At 35.4% G+C, this 18,386-nt stretch overlaps 1 protein-coding gene and 1 long non-coding RNA gene across 7 annotated transcripts in view; both read left to right on the forward strand.

Moving 5' to 3' along the window:
* The first annotated feature begins 7,867 nt into the window (after positions 1-7,867).
* FAM208A (family with sequence similarity 208 member A) overlaps positions 7,868-18,386 on the forward strand; it is a 42,636-nt gene continuing 32,117 nt past the window's right edge. For 3 of the 6 annotated variants that reach the window (XM_006917522.3, XM_006917524.3, XM_015593694.2), the window contains exons 1-3: positions 7,868-8,484; positions 16,159-16,304; positions 17,746-17,838. In XM_006917522.3, the coding sequence (XP_006917584.1) occupies positions 8,154-8,484; positions 16,159-16,304; positions 17,746-17,838 (570 nt within the window). In that variant the 5' untranslated portion in view covers positions 7,868-8,153. The remainder of the gene's footprint in view (positions 8,485-16,158; positions 16,305-17,745; positions 17,839-18,386) is intronic. The other 3 variants (XM_006917521.3, XM_006917523.3, XM_006917525.3) reach the window with 2 other exon arrangements.
* On the forward strand, positions 8,496-13,755 carry LOC112484320. The gene is made up of 2 exons (XR_003047994.1): positions 8,496-10,779; positions 10,867-13,755. It is a non-coding gene; the product is annotated as an uncharacterized LOC112484320 (long non-coding RNA).

Consider the following 18,386-nt stretch of genomic DNA (forward strand, 5'->3'; position numbering starts at 1 on the left):
AAGCAGAGGTCTCTAACCTTTTGGGCACCAGGGACTGGTGCTCCTATGAGAATCTAAAGCCTGATGATGATCTGAGGTGGAGCTGAGGCTGTGATGCTAGCGCTGAGGAGCAGCTGCAAATACTGATGAAGCTTCGCTTGCTTGCCTGCAGCTCACCTCCTGCTGTGCGGCCCGGTTCCTAACAGGCCATTGACTGGCTTTAGTTTGCAGTCCGGGAGTTGGGAAACCCTGTTTTAAAGGAATTATGGCATTATATTATTTTAATACTAATTTTATTAAAGAAATATATAGAGATAGTACTTAATATTTAATATATATTTTGAATTTTTGCAAAGTAAAACAAAACTGAGTTTGTAAAAATTATTACCATTTGCCCCCAGAGAAGCACATTTAGAGTCTCAAGAGAATGGACTAATCACCAAATGTGACAAACCACATGTAGAATTCCTCTAAATAAGTAACTGAACACCATATTTTCTTCAATTAGATAAATGTCTGGTGTTACGTTTCTATAATCATGTAAATTGCAACAATAGACCTACCAATTACCCTATTTGGGCTGGTTCCCCAAAGATTTCTTAGAAGAAAATTTATAATAATTAGTTGCCTATCTTTTCAGAGCCACTGGGGGAGGGGGTATTAATACTCTAGATCGTAATTTTTGTAAGGATCTATTTTTGCAAATCTCTCCTAACTAGGAATTTTTTACATTAAATGGAAAAATAATTGGGGAAAACATGGTTTTTGTGTATTCTGGAATATTAAGGAAAAGAACATTTGAAATGAGGTATTTAAAGCCAAACGATAACCTAATTTTTATTTAAAGTAGTTGAAATGCAATTTGTTTTTGGAAAAGGATTTGGATTATTTTATATTGATAATTCATTAGGCTTGTTTAATGTTCTTTTTTTAAAGTAGTTAATATTAATTAACTTTAATAAATTTTTTTTAAAATATAAAAATCAAGAAAAGACACAGCAAGTATTTTGGCTACTTACATATTCACACATTGAAATGGCTGGATATAGACATGCATAGGGTGTACATGACAATTGCTGCTGCCTTAACTGACCAAGGCTACAATTCAGCTACAATATTTGCATTATGTTGCTGTTGTATTGGTAGAATCCAGTGTTGTTTTTTATCTTTTTCTTTTTTGGGAGAAAAACCAGAAAATTATTTATTCAGTTATCTCTACACATTTAACACAAATTTAAGCACTGGTTGCAGGTCAAATAACTTCTTGCATCGTATACCTGAATAAGTATTTCCCCCAAGTTATTAGTGAAACACTATGTCAATTTCCTTTTTTTAAAAACCATTTTATTAACATAATTCACATACCAGTTATTAAAGCATACAATTCAATGGTTTTTAGTATAATCAAAGTTATGCAACCATTACCATTAATTTTAGAACATTTCATCACTCTTAAAAGAAACCCATACCCTTTAGTTTTCACTTTATTCCTTCAGCTCTATGAAACTACTACTTTCTGTCTCTATAGATTTCCCTATTCCAGGCATTTCATATAAATGAAATCATACCATATGTGGCCTTTTGTACTGGTTTCTTTCACTTAGCATAGTTGTCAAGGTCTATCCATGTTATAGCATGTCTCAGTACTTTATTCCTTTGTGTGGCCAAATAATATTCCATTGTATAGATAATACTACATTTTGTTCATCCATTCATCAGCTGATGGACATTTGCCAATTAATATCCTTTTAAAATCAGTATTACTATGGAGCAAAAGGTCATGTCAAATATATCTTTTATTACTGGGCCCCGGGAATACTGTGACAAAGAAACCCAGACATTACCCCTCAGCCCAATGTAGAGCATAGGGTCTAGTGGGAAGATAGATTTAATTAAATCATTCCACAAATGAGGGAGTAATTACAGATTGAGGGAAGTAGGAGATAATCTAATTGAAAGGAACAAGGTTTCAAGAGGACACCAGAGGGGAACCCAATCTAGGATAGGAGGAGGGTGATCAAGGAAGCTTATACAAGGAAGCGAAGCTTAAGCCAAAGAAGTGCAACAGCTAATGGGGAAGAGGGTGGTGAGAAGAGCACAGCATACTATGGAACAGTATGTGCAAAAGTTGACAATGTGGCCAGCAGAGCTTGGCAAGTGTACCAAGCTGAAGGAGCACCTAGGAGGAGTTTAGGGAAGTAGATACAGAAACGTAGACAGGGTCCAAATCAGCAGGGCTCTCTATGCCACATGAAGAATTCTTGTCTTTATTATCCCTTGAAGTATGAGAACCTGCAGAAGAGTTTTGTTTCATTTTATTTTTGTTAATTGAAGAATAAAGTCATACAGTAAAATGCACAACTCTTAAGTGTACAGTTTAATAAATATATATATATATACTGTCTCTGTAACTATAATCTAGATCAAGATATGGAACATCTCTCCATCATTTCAAAGTTCTTTCATGTCCCCTTTGAGTCAGTACACCCTCCCACCAGTTCTTAACACAAGGGAACTATTTTATTACCATAGATCATTTTTGCTTGTTCTTGAATGCATATAAATGGAATCATACAGTATATACTTTATGTATGACTTATTTCATTTAACATTATGCATGTAAGATTCATTCACGGTATTACATGATAAATGGAAGTCTTAGAAGGGTTTGACTCAAAAATGAAACAAAAACTTAAACCTTCGCAACAGCTCTTGGCTTTAGTTGAGATTTGTGGTTATCAGAATCGGCTGTGAAGTTGAAGGGATACTTGCCTAGTTACTTATCCCTAACAATATTCTTAACTGAGGATTTCTTTTGTGCCTTCTCTTCATTGCATGGAAAGACTTCCAGACATATCGACCATGAGTAAACTTCATCCCAAAGTAAAGGGCCTGTCTTATGCTTTCTTAGGACACACCCAAGAAATATCCGCTCAGTAACAAGATAAGTTCTTTGGGGAAAGAAAATGACTCCATGGAAGTAGAATTGTTTTAGCTCAAGCATAATAGAAGGAACAGCAATTTCATGTTTTTCAATGCATCTGAATAGGCAATGGAGTTGTAGGCTTGTAATACTTTTTTACTCATAAAATGAATGGATCAGACTAATTATTCTCTAAGATCTTTAAAGTTCTATGAATTGGATCTTAGTGGTGGTTTTATTGACTGGCTATTATTATCTTTTCCTACTGCTGCATTTCAATGGACTGTCAAAAAAAAAAAAATGTTCCTAGCTGTGTGACATTGAAGGTTTGAAGGTTCAAGGTACGTATGAGCATCAAATAACATCTTTTACCTGAAAAGAAAAATAAGAAATTGCTTTACAAATGTTAAGGATTGTTGTTACTATGAAATCTTATTAGTGAATTCACTTCAAAGATAATATAAACACTTTTGTTTTACTATGTGTGAATACTGTAACTCTGACTATATATTTACCTAATTGCTTAGATTAGCATTCCTCTATATCGAAATATAGAGATCCTTCTAAAATCTGTTTTGACTTTCTGGATGATGATTAAGATATTACTGTTTCCCCCTTGTATGAGTTACTGAGTACTGACAACAGCTTCTCAGCATGCTTTTATCTTCTCTCTCTTCCTTTTTAAAATGTAATTTTTTTAGTAAATTCATGTGCTTTAAAGTATAAAAAGATATAAAGTGAAAAGTCTCGCCCACCTGTCTTCCGGCCCATTCCCTTTCCATAGGCAACCAACGTTGCTGGTTATTTATGTAGCCTTCCACAAGTTTTATGCAAATAAGTGTATGTACTTAACTGTATTTCCCCTTTTTGGTACAAATGTTAACATTCGAGCCATCCTGTTCTGTTTTTTCTTTTTTTTAAGCACATAGCGAGCTTTATCAGAAAAAATAGGAATGAGTACCTACTTCACAGACTTCTTGTGAAAATAAAATAAACATATGCAAAGCACTTAGAAAATGCCAGGTATGTTGTAACCTTTATATTACTTTTCTATTGCTGCATAACAAATTACTACAAAGTTAGTGGCTTAAAATAATATCCGTGTTATTATCTCACAGTAGGTCAGAGTATGGCATGGCTTAGCTGGTTTCTATGACTGGGTCTCACAGGCTGAAATCATGGTGTCAGATGGGCTGCATTCTCACCTGGACACTCATTAGAAAAGAATTTTCTTCTAAGCACTCTCAAGTTGTTGGCAGCTGTAGAATTCACGGCAGCTTCTTCAAAGCTGATGGGGGAAAGAGAGTCTGCTACTTGGAGTCTACGTCCTTAGGGAATTAAAAAGTCCTCTATTTTTAAAAAATTGAGATATAATTCATATATCACAAAATCCATCTTTTTAAAGTGTATAGATTTTAGTACAGTCGCAAAGTTGTGCAACTAACATCATATCTAATTCCTGAATATTTTTATCACTCCCAAAATAAATCCTATACTTATAAACCCTGTCCTCATTCCCACATCTCTCTAGCCCCTGGGAAATACCAATCTTCTGTTTCTATGAATTTGCCTATTCTGAACTTTCACATGGATGAAATGATAAATATATGGCTTTTTTTGTCTGGTTTCTTTCACATAACATGATTTTTTCAATATGCATCCATGCGGTAGCATGTATTAGTACTTCATTCCTTTTTATGGCTATGTAGCATTCCATTGTATGGCTATACTCTATTTAGGTTGTTTCCAGTCCTTTGCTATTACAAATGACACTTGATATCCCATTACAGATAACACTGGATATCTTTGAATAAACATTTCAAATGTGAATGAGCATGTATATCTGTATTATAAATTTCTAGAAGTAAAATTGTGAGGTCAAAGGTTTATGCATCAGTAATACTGATAGTTACTGCTGAGTTATACCATTTATATCTTGGTTTTTAAAAGAACTGTTTGAGGAAAGGTGAAATGGCATAGTGGAAAATGCACAGAGTTCTGAACTTTGTTTGCTAATAACAAGAAAGGTTAGCATATAGTGGTTAGTAAGAGCATGGCCTTTGGAAGCAGACTGCCTGGGTTAGAATCTTGGTTCTCCCACTTATAATCTAAATGACCTTAAGAAATTTAAATAAGCACTCTGCCTCAGTTTCCTTATCTGTAAAATAGGGATAACATTAATACTTGGTGTGGGAATTAATAATACATATAACACTCTTATACCAGTGCCTGACACACAGAAAGTCTTAACTCTATTTGCTATATGATATTGGGCCACTGTCTTTGTTTTTAAAATGAGTTGAACTGAATTATTTTTGTTTCTAAATTTAAAAGGGTGACTGTGGTCCCTGGGTATTTAATTATATACTCATATTGCTCTCTAATGTTCCTTATATTGCTGAGGGTAGGGGACAACATAGGTTTTATATCTTTTTAACCTTTGGTAGCCCATGCTCCAGAACCATGAACATCTGTGGTAGCTCTTCGCATAGTAACCATCCCCCCAATATATACTGGATATCTATATGCATACATATATAAACACACATGTATATCCTCTGTATCTCACTGTGTTAGTTTTCCTGAGATAGGTGGATTTTAGTAAATTTATGCCCCCTCTATCTCTGTCCTGTAGCTGAATTCTTCACTTGACCTTTAGGTCTCCACTTAGCCATCACCATTGATCCTAGTTTTAGGTATATTCCCCACTGACTGTAAACTCAAAGGAGGTAACCATGCCCACTTGCTTCAGAGTTACATCCTCAGCACACAGCAGTGCTTAGCACCCAATAGACAACTAAAAATATTTATAATATTGAATATTAGTACTGTTATCCAGCTGAATCTAAAAATTTTTGCTATCGATAATTGAATATATAGTTAAAATTATATGTTAGAGCTTCCTAATTTTCTTCTACCTTATAAGGTATAATATTGATTCATTTTTTAAATGATTTAAATAAATGACTTAGACTGAATAAAACTTTTATCCTCACAAAACTTAAGATTCCATCTGTGTGGAAGACTAATGGTTTTCTAGCCTTAGTTTTAGGTCTTCACACAAACCGGTATGCTTGCCTTATGCATAACCTAGGCCTTCTACCTTCCAAGTAAAGTTGGCTTTTGCTGAACAGATGAGAATAGCCTTAGTTGAGCAGTGGCACCAGTATGCAATTAGTTCCTATATCTTTTAATCTTGATAAAAATTAGCTTTTAAAAGATGTCTTTAAAGAACTCACAAAACGAAAGTTATCAGAGACCTCAATATTTGTTTCTGATCTTCTGTAGCCCCTTTTATATCAAGTAAAGACTCTTCTTCTGAATTTAAAAGGTTACTTTTAACTTAAAATGAACATTTTGTCTCAACATAGCCCATAGTGTTTTCATCAGTATTTTAAAAGTTTTTACATAAACGTTTTACTAAAAGGAATAATTGTTTTACACTTGCATTTCTTGCATTTACTAAGCTGATTCAAATAGGTTGAGCAAGCCATAATTAGCTTTTCCAATAGGCTGTTAAACAGGGATGATATTTACCACAGGACATAGGAATCCAACTTTCCTGTTGCCCTTGGGGATGTTCTTTAAGTAGCCGTCACATGGCAAGGCCTAGTTTTATAATTATAGGTTTAGTCAGTCACCTCCATGAGAGACAGCTGGAGTTAGAGACTAGAGATTTGGGTTCCAGTCCTTATCTTGCTGCTGGGAGACTGAATTAGATGTCAATCTCATTTCTTTATCCATAATGCAAAAAGGTGCAGGGTTGCTGTGAGGATTAGAGAAGTAGTCAAGTGCAAGTACTTTATGTTTCAGTTAAATAAACCTGACTTCAAATTCTGATTTTAACTTAACTTGTTCAATGTCCTGAAACACTTATAATGCAGGCATACCTCGGAGGTATTGCAGTTTCTGTTCCAGGCCACCACAATAAAGCCAGATGTACACTTTTTGCTGGTGGAGGGTCTGGCCTTCAATTTGTAAAAAACAACAGCTGTGAAGCTCAACCAAGCAAAGCACAATAAGGTATGCCCCCTTGGTGGCATCTCCTCAATGTTTGTTGTGAGGATTAAATGGAGCTAATGTATGTAAATCACTCTCCAGTGCCTGGCATATAGAAAGCACCAGTAAATCTTGTCTGTACTCATGATAACCCATGCTAGTAGTTTCAACAGAGTCTGCAGAAACTTCAAAAGAGTTTCCACTTGACTATTTTAAGGGACCGCTTGCTGTATATTTTTAAATGTGGCTGCAAACGTTTATATTTTTCTTTAGTATACACACTTTAGGAAACCTGAAGACATCAAAGGAAAAAAATTTTAAAGCCAGCGGCCCTCCTCCCCTCAAGCTTACCAGAACCAAATCTTAACACTGGGCTGTGAAGTCATATCTAAGGATGCCAGATATTGACTGCTTGCTTGCTGGACTACCACATGTTCTAATTCTTTAAAAGAGGGGAGCAGGTGGGCATAATCTATTGTAAAGATGCAAGATCCAGGAGACTGACACCCACCCCCCACCTCCTGAAGTCCGCGGGAGGCTTTCAGGCTCTTATCACTGCAGCCCATTCTCTTATCTCTTCTCCAGGCTTTTATGGGCAGGCATGGATTTCACAAAGGCGGGATCGTTCCGCACCCACTGCTTGAGTCCAGTTTTGGCCGGTGTAACTCATGCACAAGAGAAGGTAATCTTGCCTAGAAATAGGCGACGCCGGCTCTACGGGGACCTGGCAGGGCGCACCTCCCTCTTCCGCAGCACTGGCCAGGCGCGGTCCTGAAACTCACAGCCTGCCTTGAGGCCCATTCACCCCGTAGTCCGCCACGACGTCGAGGTACTCGCGGGACATAGCTGTCGCCCCTTTTGGCGGGCTCCGGCGCCCTGAGGCTCCGCCCCCCGGCGCGGTCTTATCCACACCCGCGGAGGTGGGCACCGCATCCCCATTGGCGGAGCGGTCTGTGAGGGCCCCGCCCCTTCCCAGCTCAGACGCGAGCACGTTGAGTGGTGGGGGGCCGGCCGAAGAACTGCCCGAGCGAGGAGCGGCTCTTGAGGCCGGGCCGCGCGGTTGGGGCGCCCGCTTTGGGGCCCCCGAGAGGCTCCTGGGTCGGGATCGCGGCCAGCGACCACGGGGGGAAGGGGGTGGGTGGGCTGAGAGCAGCTCGGCGGCGAGGCCGGCCCGCCGCCCCTTCCCCCCCATCCCCCTCATCCCCGTCGACCTTGTTGGCAGAAGCTTCCCGGAGCTCCTCACGCCGGCGCGATGGCGACTGCTGAGGAAATGGAAGCCTCTCCGCCGACGGACGCGAGCTGGGAAAGTGGCGGCGGCGGAGACGAGGAGATGAAGCAGGCGCTTCCGGAGCTTGAGTCTTCCCCACAAAATGGCGGCGGCGGCAGCCTGAGCATCGCGGAACCCGGCGGCGGCGCCGGGCCTGAGGAGACCGCGGCGGCCGAGGCCACCCCGAGCCTCAGCCAAGAGCAGCCTCAGGACTCCTCTGAGGCGGGCGCGACCGCTCTGCTCAAAGGCCCCGAAGAGCCCGAAAGACCCGTTAGGAGGAGTTTTCAGATCCCCAGGAAGAGCAGAGAAAAGAAAGGTGGTGCTTCCCCTCTCCCCAACCCCTCTTTCTCTCTCCCCTCCATCTTTTCATTAGAACCTCTCTGTCTCCTTCCCACACCCATCCGAGACACGTAAACACGCATGCAGCGCCAGCCGCCTCTTCCCTCACTGCCACGCCGCCCAGCTGCTGCGCTTGGTGCGAGAGGAAAGCGGTGGAACCACGCTCCCCTGCTCCCCGCTTCTTCCCGTGAAAGTTGGAAGTAGCTCAGGTTTGAAGCTTGTCCATAAGGCTGCAGCTCCCAGAGAGGAAAGATGGAGCTCGGCGCCCCTCCCTCCTAACCCCTGAAGGCAGAGAAGCTGATGTGTCCTCCTAAGGATGCTTCTGAGAAGTCTCACTGTGGAAATAGCCCGTGGCCGTGGATTCTGGAGCTTTCTCCAAGGCCATAGCGTTCAGAGGATCACAAATGCTTCTCCCTGTGGAAATTCTTCAGCTATATGTGTCTACTTGAAATTTCCTCGATGTCAGCGTCTTCCCTTTTTTAGAAATCCCCGTTAGATGTGATCCATGCACACCGCTTTTTCCATCACACTTCATTTCCATGTAGATTTTTAAAATTGTTTTTGAAGCGTTAGGTTAAATAGGTCTCTCTCTTTTTAAATCCAAACTTTAGTGCATTTTTTCATTGTCTTTGAGAAGAATGGGAAGGTAGGTTCTTGGTGCAGTAATTTCTCTACGGAAAAAAATAGGGAGAGGTTAGCTTATACCCAAGGGTCACCAATTTGAGAGCTTAAGACTTTTTTTTTTTAAAGGTCCAGTTTAGTTTTCGGAACCGAAATGGGAACAGTTACATGAACTACATTTACCTTTTTTAAACTTAATGTCATATTGACACATTTCTAATGGAGACCAAAATTATCACCATTGATTTGTCATAACTATTTTCGACTATCCAGTGATTTGGGATATTCTGGATTTAGTCAATTTAAAGCCTCGTTTTGTTTTACGCGTGGTTCAGTTTGTCATGATTTACTTTGGAAAATTATGGGAATTTTTTTATTTACAGAAAGCTTATTTGTAAATTGAATCTTAGTAACACCTTAGAATCTGGAATGAAGCATATGCTTCCTCTTTCCATGTGCATAACCAGCTCCGTTTGTTTTGCACAATTGAAATTGTTAGAGCCTTAAATCAAGTACAAATCAAGTTAAACTGTTATTTTCTATTTGGATGACAAAGCCAAGGAAGTCCTTGGTGTGAGAAATCATGTTGACAAAGGTGAAGTTACCTTTTGTCCACCAGCATGAAGAATATCTTTTCTAGAAATACCTTTTAAGTGAATGTAATATATCTTGGAGTTCAAGAGGATACTTGTAAAGGTCATGGTTGTCAATTCTTTTGGTTTATTTGGTTAAGTAGTATGGTGTAGTCTGTATGAGGAAAGTTAGATGCTCAGCCTAAATTGTCAATTGGTAGAGTAGGTTGGAAGTACATTCAGATGGACTTTGGTTATGAGGTAGGAGATTGAACTTTTCATTTTTAGTTTGATAAAATTTTGGTCTTTTTTTTTAGGTTTTTAAGCAACCGAGAATATGGCTTACATCGTAAACCATTACGTACCACCCTTTAACTCTTGATAGAGTTGAAAAATTAGTTTGGTTTAAAATGAGGGAACGCACTAGGAGATGTTGAAAGGCACTGTCTGTTGTCTTTTTAAAAAAAATTAGATTGTGAGGCCACCGTAAAATAAGACTTCATTTGAACACACTAAAAGTAGATATAATTGAGGAATTAAGAAATATGAAACCTAGTTGTTTTCTCCCCTGAGTCTTGATTTTCTCTTTGGGGAAAATTTGTATTTTCCATTTTCACTTAGAGGCAAAAGGTGGTTACCTTTCTCTTGTGAGGGAGGTTATGGATAAGGAGAATATAACACACTGGACTTTTTTCATGTTTAGCGAAAATGAGTAATTTTTAACTTGTCTAAATATAGACAAGTTAGTCAAATAGTGCAATACCAATTTAAATAGAGGCTTTAAAAATTAAATAAACAACTATTTTACCACTATGGACTTTATCCTGTCCAAGCTAAGAGGTTAGTGCTTGGTGATAGAATTTAGTAGAAAAATTCACCTTTACATTATTTAAAAAAAAAAAAAAAAAAAGCTTTATCAGAAACAGTGCAGCAGGTGCTGCTAGTTTCACACTTCATTCCAAAATCATGGAAGGCTTGAAAGGTATCACCTTATATATAGGATCTGGGTTGGTATTAATTGTAGACATCTGAGTCATTTATCATGAATAGTAAATACCTCTGCTGTTTTAGTATCAAAGGTTCTTTTGCATTCATATTTATTAATTGTAGACATCTGAGTCATTTCTCATGAATAGTAAATACCTCTGCTTGTTTTAGTATCAAAGGTTCTTTTGCATTCATATTTTAATATGGCAGGCTTTTCCTTGTGACTATACATTTCCAGTGAAATTTAAAATTAGGACTTGAATATTTTTAGTACCTTAAAGGTTAATACTAGTATAAATCGTTGACTCAGAGTTCTTTTCTTGGTCTGACAATGACGTAACATCCAAGATATTGCCATTCTAATTAAGTAATATTGACAAATACTTTATAGTACTTAGTAAGTTGTAGGTATTCTAAGCAGTTTATATGTATTAACTTAATCTCTACTATGTGGTAGGTACTGTTCCCATTTTATAGATGAGGAAAATGAAGTAATGAGAGGTTAATTAACTTCCAAGGTCACACAGCTAGTAAATAGTAAAGTTGGAATTTGATCCTAGGTGTAGAATACTTCTTGTCACTACTCAAACTGTAGAAGACTTTTTTTTATAGCATAAGAGTTTTATGTAGCTTTTGATCTGACCCATTTAAAAAGATGTTTTGTTTTTTAATCTCTTAACTTCAGAAATATTTGGGATGTCTTCATCCCTGGGGAATTTCGAGATTATGTTCATTATAACTCATTGAATTAGTAGTGACAGATTAAGTGACCTACTGACTGGAAGAATAAGATTTTACTCTGCTCTATATTGTGTTATTGGCTGGGCTACTTTCTGTAATAGTGTAAAAAGGCACTTTCTTCCATTTAACCAAATTGTAGAATTGTATTTTGTTAGTAGACATTTCACTATTGCCTTCTTTTACTCTGAAATCTAATACTATAAGTCATCAAAAGTAAGTTAAAATTAGTAATTGTATTTGATATAATTTTTCCTTCCAAAGTTCTTGGGAAATCACTTTAAAAGTTTTCTGATTAATGTTTGCTGTAGGGCACAAGATTAACTGCCCTTCATGTACTTGTGTCTCGTGTGTCATGAATTAACTACCGTCTTTCATGCACCTGCATCCATGCTGCTTTGGTCCATGGCTAATTCTTTTCCCCAACTCTCATCTTTTCCAACAAAATTTGCAGTTGTCCTTTTGGAGACGGGCAAAGTCTCCTTAAGGAAATTTACATTGTGCTTCAGTAGTTGTAGATGAATGATTGGGTTCCAAGTACCATAGATTCCTTACACAAAAATGAACCTGAGAAGGAAAGTGTGGGCAGAATCCAGTTATCCACATAAAATGCTTGATAGGTACATGTAAATTCTGGGGGATGGAGGTAAAATTTTCTTTAACCAATCTTCCAATTCAAAAAAGTCAAGTCCTATTTGTAGTTGTTTTTGTAGATCTCTGCCACCATATTCATTCCTAATTCTGCAGTATGTTCAACCTTGATTTAAAGGTGAAACACTATTCCTAAAGTATTATGTCTAGCAATTTTACTAGACTGGAGAAAAGTGCATTTTAAAAGCAATTATTATGAGGAACAAATAGATATTTATTGTATTTTAATCATTAATACTAGTAGTCTTCAAATAGAATGCAGACCACATGTACTCTCTAGCCTTTTATTATTTCCTTCCATAAATTGCTTTAAATTGCAATGTATAGTTCATATCAATTTGTACATTTTGATAACAGTAGTTCATCTTTTAAAAGTTTAGCTTGTTTTTGTATATATACTTACACATGTACAAACTTAACACAAAGATCAGCATTGACACTAAATAAATTGGTGTCAGTAATTGAGGAAAAATGGTCCTTTGACTAAGGAACAAAGCTATTTGAGGACCTAAATTTTATGTCTTATTACAACTGCTTAAATATAACATTAAATTCTTGAGTATGTTTTGTATACTACCAGTAATAAAAAATATTTGATGATAGCATGTATGGACTGGGAGACAGGAGATCTGAATTCTAGTTCTGATTCTGAGATAACAGTTCCTCTTCGGAATTATAAATCTCCAAGTACCTTTCTAAATACGTTCTTCGGTCCTATAAAATATCCATTATCCGTTTTGTTGATAGGAAAACCTTGTGAATTATAAGAAATTAACTCAGTCTCCTTTCTGACATAGATTTGATGGAAATGCTGTAAATAAGTAAAATTGTATATTAATGTATGAGTGACCTATTTTTACTGCCATTAACTTCTATACCAAAAAAAGGGTTTTATGGCTTTGGACTTGTTAAATGCATTAAAATGAGAAATATTTTTAAGAAAAGATTTGAGAGAAGGTAGAAATAACATAATCCTAGACATTAAATTCTTTTTTTTTTTCTACAGAAGGTAGAAATAGCATAATCCTAAACATTAAATTCTCTCTCTTTTTTTTTTTTTTTAGCTTATTTCCTGTGTGTAAGTGCTGTGTATGATTTCCTGGTCTAAAATGAGGAAAAAAATACATGTTTCTAGTTTTTGGAATGATTAGTTTTAGCGCGCACACACGTGCGCGTGCACACACACTCCCCCCTTTTATTTAATTTCAGGAGCTCTAGGCAGCCTAAATTTGAATTCCAGCTGTCCTAATAACTGTAACCTTGAGGAAGTTAACTTTAGCTGTCTCATTTGTGAAATGGGCATAATGAACATCATAGGTGGTTTTGATGATTAGATGGGATAATACATGTAAAGCTCTTAGTATATAGTATCTGAAAAGTTGTAATAACCCACTAATTATTGGACTCAATAATTGTCAACGTCCAGAGAACAATATATTAGATACTGACTTAGTTAAATAAATGATTAATACATAAAATATTCTTTTCCTCATTGGATAGTCACAGTTATTATTGCTTCAAATAAAGGCCCATAATTAAGATGATGATATGTATATATTTTCTGTAAAAGAGGTGACCATATATGTTGATCGAGGTATATCCATTGTTGAAAAGATCTTTAAAGGCAAAATAGATCACCAGAACATTAAGAATATAAACTTATTAAATTTCTAAACTACCATTTTTGCCACATTGACTTGAATCTTTAAAAATAGAGCATAATTTTATTTTTGTAGAAATAATAATTGGGATGGAAAGTAGAAATTATAGCTCATGCCACACTAGTAGAGCCAGTTGAGGCATTTGAAATGTAAAATATCCAGAATGCAATTCGTTGTTAGACCTGAAATCTTGCACCTTTTTCTCTATTTTCATTCACAAGAATTTTCTTCCCATTGGCAGTCAAGTTACTTGAGTGCATTTGACTTAAATCTTTAGGACATTATTTTTGGGTGAAACAAGTGTTAAGTACTTTTTTGAGAATAACTTGAATGTTAATTGCTATATAAATTTATATGATTTAACTAATTTTTCACTTATGATTAGATAGTGGAAAAAGTGTCAGAGTAGCTTAACTAAGGAAAATAATTTCCTCTACATAGACTTGTAAAATTTTCTAGAAATTTGAAGTCATGTGATAACATTTTGGCACATGTTATCTGAAGTCACTTTGTTAGTTTAGAAACATGTAAGTCAATCATGCATAAAACCCAACTTTTAAAATCTTGCTTGGCCCATTTTGGATGAGAAAGCCTATAAAGACTATTCCACATGTTGTTTTCCTTGCCAAGTCTTTCCCAGTTTAGGTGGGGCAGTCACAAAGAAAAGTTTTTTCCTACCACATCCTATGAAACATTTGAATTGAGAGAATGTATTTCTCCCTCTTTTGAGCTTTCAATTTTTTATTTTATATATTACTGAATTGTTGAATTTGTGAGACCTAATTTAAATGACAATTTTTATAAAAATCATTTTATTAAAAATTAACAAAATTTATTCTCATTTTCTTTACTCATTTAACTTATTGAGGCCATTCTTCACATTTCTAACTACTAGTATGGTAAAGACAATATTAACAAGGCAGATATAGTTACTGCACTCATAGAGCTTACAATCAGTAGATTGAGTACATTCATCTGTTACAAATTAGATTAAAAGATATTTTTTGTGTTTAGTAGGTTTTTTTTTGAGTTCTCCCTGCTTACTCCTAGTCAGTGTTTTTATTACATTATGACTATGTTGGTGTTATTCCTTTTTTTAATTTTAATTTTTTTTTTTTTTTTTTTTGAGTTTCTGGTCCCACAGTAGTGATAACCATTTTGGTCTATACACATTCTGTCATTGCAAATTTTTACAAACACTTTTGTAATATGCACACATATGTATATATGGCTTGGTAAATGAGTGCATGAATGGGTATATCATTTGACATGTTCTTTAAAGCCTAATAACTATAGAAAATACAGTAAAAACACTTTATTAGCTGCCGTCTGGTACCTTTAAGAATATGAGAACACTTTTCAAAAGCGTTTTGATTGTGACATTGACTCTATAAATAAATAATATATTGAAAGAGTAGTAATAAACTGTAACATAAGTTATCCACAGTGAAAAATAAGTGGTTTCTTTTTGGTTTTGAGAAAATACATGTATAGATTTAATGTTTGAAATTTATTAGTTAAAACTTCCATGTATAAAGTAGATATTTGAGGTTATTGGACCAGCAATCCACTGGTCCAAGAAAGATATTTGACTTAAGTATTTTAAAAATTAAATGGGGTGTGGAATAGCTGGAAGAATAGATAATAGAAATATTGTCTCAATTTGCATGCATCAGATGCTGTGCTTAGAGCTTTTTCCATGTGTTGTCTCACGTGTGGCATATTGCATATTAGTGGTTTCTAGGATTCCTAGAGTTTTCTATACAGATGAGAGAACTGAGCTTATGTTTGGTTAAATAATTAATTTACCCAGGGTCTCCTACAAAACTATGAAGTGCTAGATAGGATATTGTGTCCAGGTTTGACTCTAGTTCCACTTTTCATTTTGCTAAGTTTTCATAATGTTCTACCACTTTATATTGGTAATACAAGATGTCAATGGATACAACATATCTAACTTTAGTATTAAAAACCAAATAGAATCATTTTATAAACACCTGAGTGTCTTAAATGTTTTTATGCTTTCATTTAGAGTATAGACATTTAGTTTGCTGAAATAAATGGTCCTAGACATACTTTCTCACTGTAACACAAAATAGGAGTTAAGACAAGCTAGGTATATGGGCAAGTTCTTGTGAGAGTCTTTAAACAATTTAAGTTGCCTAGTGTAGTATCCCTAAGGTTTTGCAAAATTGTACCATTGTCTGCATGTGTAATGCCAGATGCTCATTGCCGAAGGAACTGGTCAATTTGGCATCCAGTTTTAATTTTTCTTATAGTGAATTAATAAGTACTCTCTTGCATATCACAAAGATAGCCTTGAAGCCTTTTTTTATTTTATTTAAAAGTTACATTAACAAACCCACAAAAATATAAGAAACTACATTTAAGATGGAATAATCTTAAATTTTTTTATTTTAGCACTTTTTCAGCCATTAACTCCAGGATCTCGTGAATTTGAAGATGTTTTGAAGATTCTTCATTCATCTTACCTTGAACAGACCTCAGTAACAAATTTTAACTACAAACGTGCTTGCTTGGTACATAATGAACTTTTGGAAAAGGAGGTATGTTTTAAATTGTGATTATTAAAAGATTCTACAGAATCAATTAATAGCCTGAAATTCATTTTATTTTCTTTTTCTTTAAAAATGCTAAAATTTTTAGGAAAACCAAATTATGGAAGGGAAAACCAGTTTTAAATGACATCTTTTTTTCCCTGTTGTTGACATATCACTACATTTATCTGCTCTGTTAAATTAATGTGCAGTTATGTAAAATAACTTCTTACACTGAATATAAATCTTAAGCATAGGGATAGCTTATCGATAATGGTTTCGTTTTAAATTCATAACAAGGCTTTTTGCTCTTCAGGTGCATGTTAGTGGAATCTAATTATGTATTATGTCTCCAAATTGGAAGATAAATGTATATTTTTCTTTTTTAGGATATGCTTAAATTTTCCCCCAGTTATTGCCTGGTGATTGAATTATCTTATTATTGGTTGAAATTCTTAATGAAAAAGTACGAAGGCAAACAGTTAGGCATGATGGATAGTGAATTTAGGTTTCAGGTACATACTAGAATATTCTTTGAGTTTTGATTTAGGAAAAGCCAACATGTAGTTCTGAAGTAATTCAAATGAGGTGTTTGGAAATAATTGGATGTGTATATATGTCTTTCTAATGTACATGAAATACAATTAATTTTGTACTTTTTATAAGTTGATTAACCCAGTGCTACCAGAATTTAACTTCGAAAGGATCCCTGAAGTGGATAAATGTTATTGGCTCCCAGAGGAAATTAAAACTTTGGTAGTTTGATGTGGTTTCATGGTATGATAGAGATTATTTCTTAACTTTACATGGAAATTTAGTCACTAATTATATTTAATTAAAGATCAATAATAATCCGAATACTATATATGAATTATTAAATATGGGCTCTGTATTTTGAATGTATATCTATGAGCTTGTATTTCAAAGGAAAAGCCAGCAGTTTAAGGTGACTTATAGTTCAGATCTACTTAGACCACAACGCTCTTTTATCCTGAAACATGTATGGAGCACATCTTATGTACTTGGCATTGAGAATACAGTTATAAAGAAACGAAACATTTTTCCTTGTCCTAATTTAATTTATAGTCTAGATGTTGGTCATTCAACAGAGATTTATTAAACCACCTATTCTATACAGTGCACCATGTTAAGTAAAATGAAGGATCCAAAGATAAGTAAAATATGAACTTAATCTATGGGAGAGTTGGAGTGGTAAAATTTTAATAGAAATTTAGTTAAAGTTGTTATATAGTAGATGCTATTTGACTATCTTGTAAAGGTAAAGAGCCAGTTATAACGGGTAAAAAATAGAAGCACAGAAATTTCAGGGAGAGAAGATAATTTCTACTTTGGTAGATTTGGAATTTCTTAGAAATAAAATTCTTGAAACTCTTAGCTGGAAAAATGTAATCACATGCTATGGAGTTGTTACAGATTTAATTTCATTTAGTTTACAGAGAAGCGAAGAGAACTGAAATTCGATGGCCGTTTAGATAAAGAACTTTCAGAATCCTATGCATTTCTGATGGTTGATCGGTATCAGGTAAGTGATCCCATTTTATTAAGAACAATATGGGGATGTTTCCATGATAAGACACTAATTTTGCGATTATTCAACAGCACACTTGATAATAATAAACTAATTTTCTTAATGTATAAGTAGAAGAAATGATCTAATAGGACTAAGGTATTTCATTGTTTTGTGATTTGTTTTTCAAATGTGCTCCTATATTCTCTGATCAAATGAACCTATTTTCTTTCCTTAGAATGTGCTTGATAATGAATAGTTTTCCCTTGATTAAAATAGATTATCTTCTATATTGTTTGTACGTGCTGAGAACTACTTTTTCTCCTTTAATTGAAGAATTTTAGGTGGAGTTACTTTCTCTTTAAATATTTTGCCAGTTCTAATTTTTTCTAAAAGGGGATGCTTATATATGAGTGACATGAATTCTGAGTATCAGTCACACCTAGCATAAACAAAAATGGATTCTAGCTATGGTTACATTGGAAACATAAGCCAGTTTCACATTGATACTTAGTTATAAACTGGCATATATGAAATTTCTGTGATATAGGAAATATATAGTT

The sequence above is a fragment of the Pteropus alecto genome, unplaced genomic scaffold (genome assembly GCF_000325575.1).
Source record: "Pteropus alecto unplaced genomic scaffold, ASM32557v1 scaffold75, whole genome shotgun sequence".
Classification (NCBI taxonomy): Eukaryota; Metazoa; Chordata; class Mammalia; order Chiroptera; family Pteropodidae; genus Pteropus; species Pteropus alecto.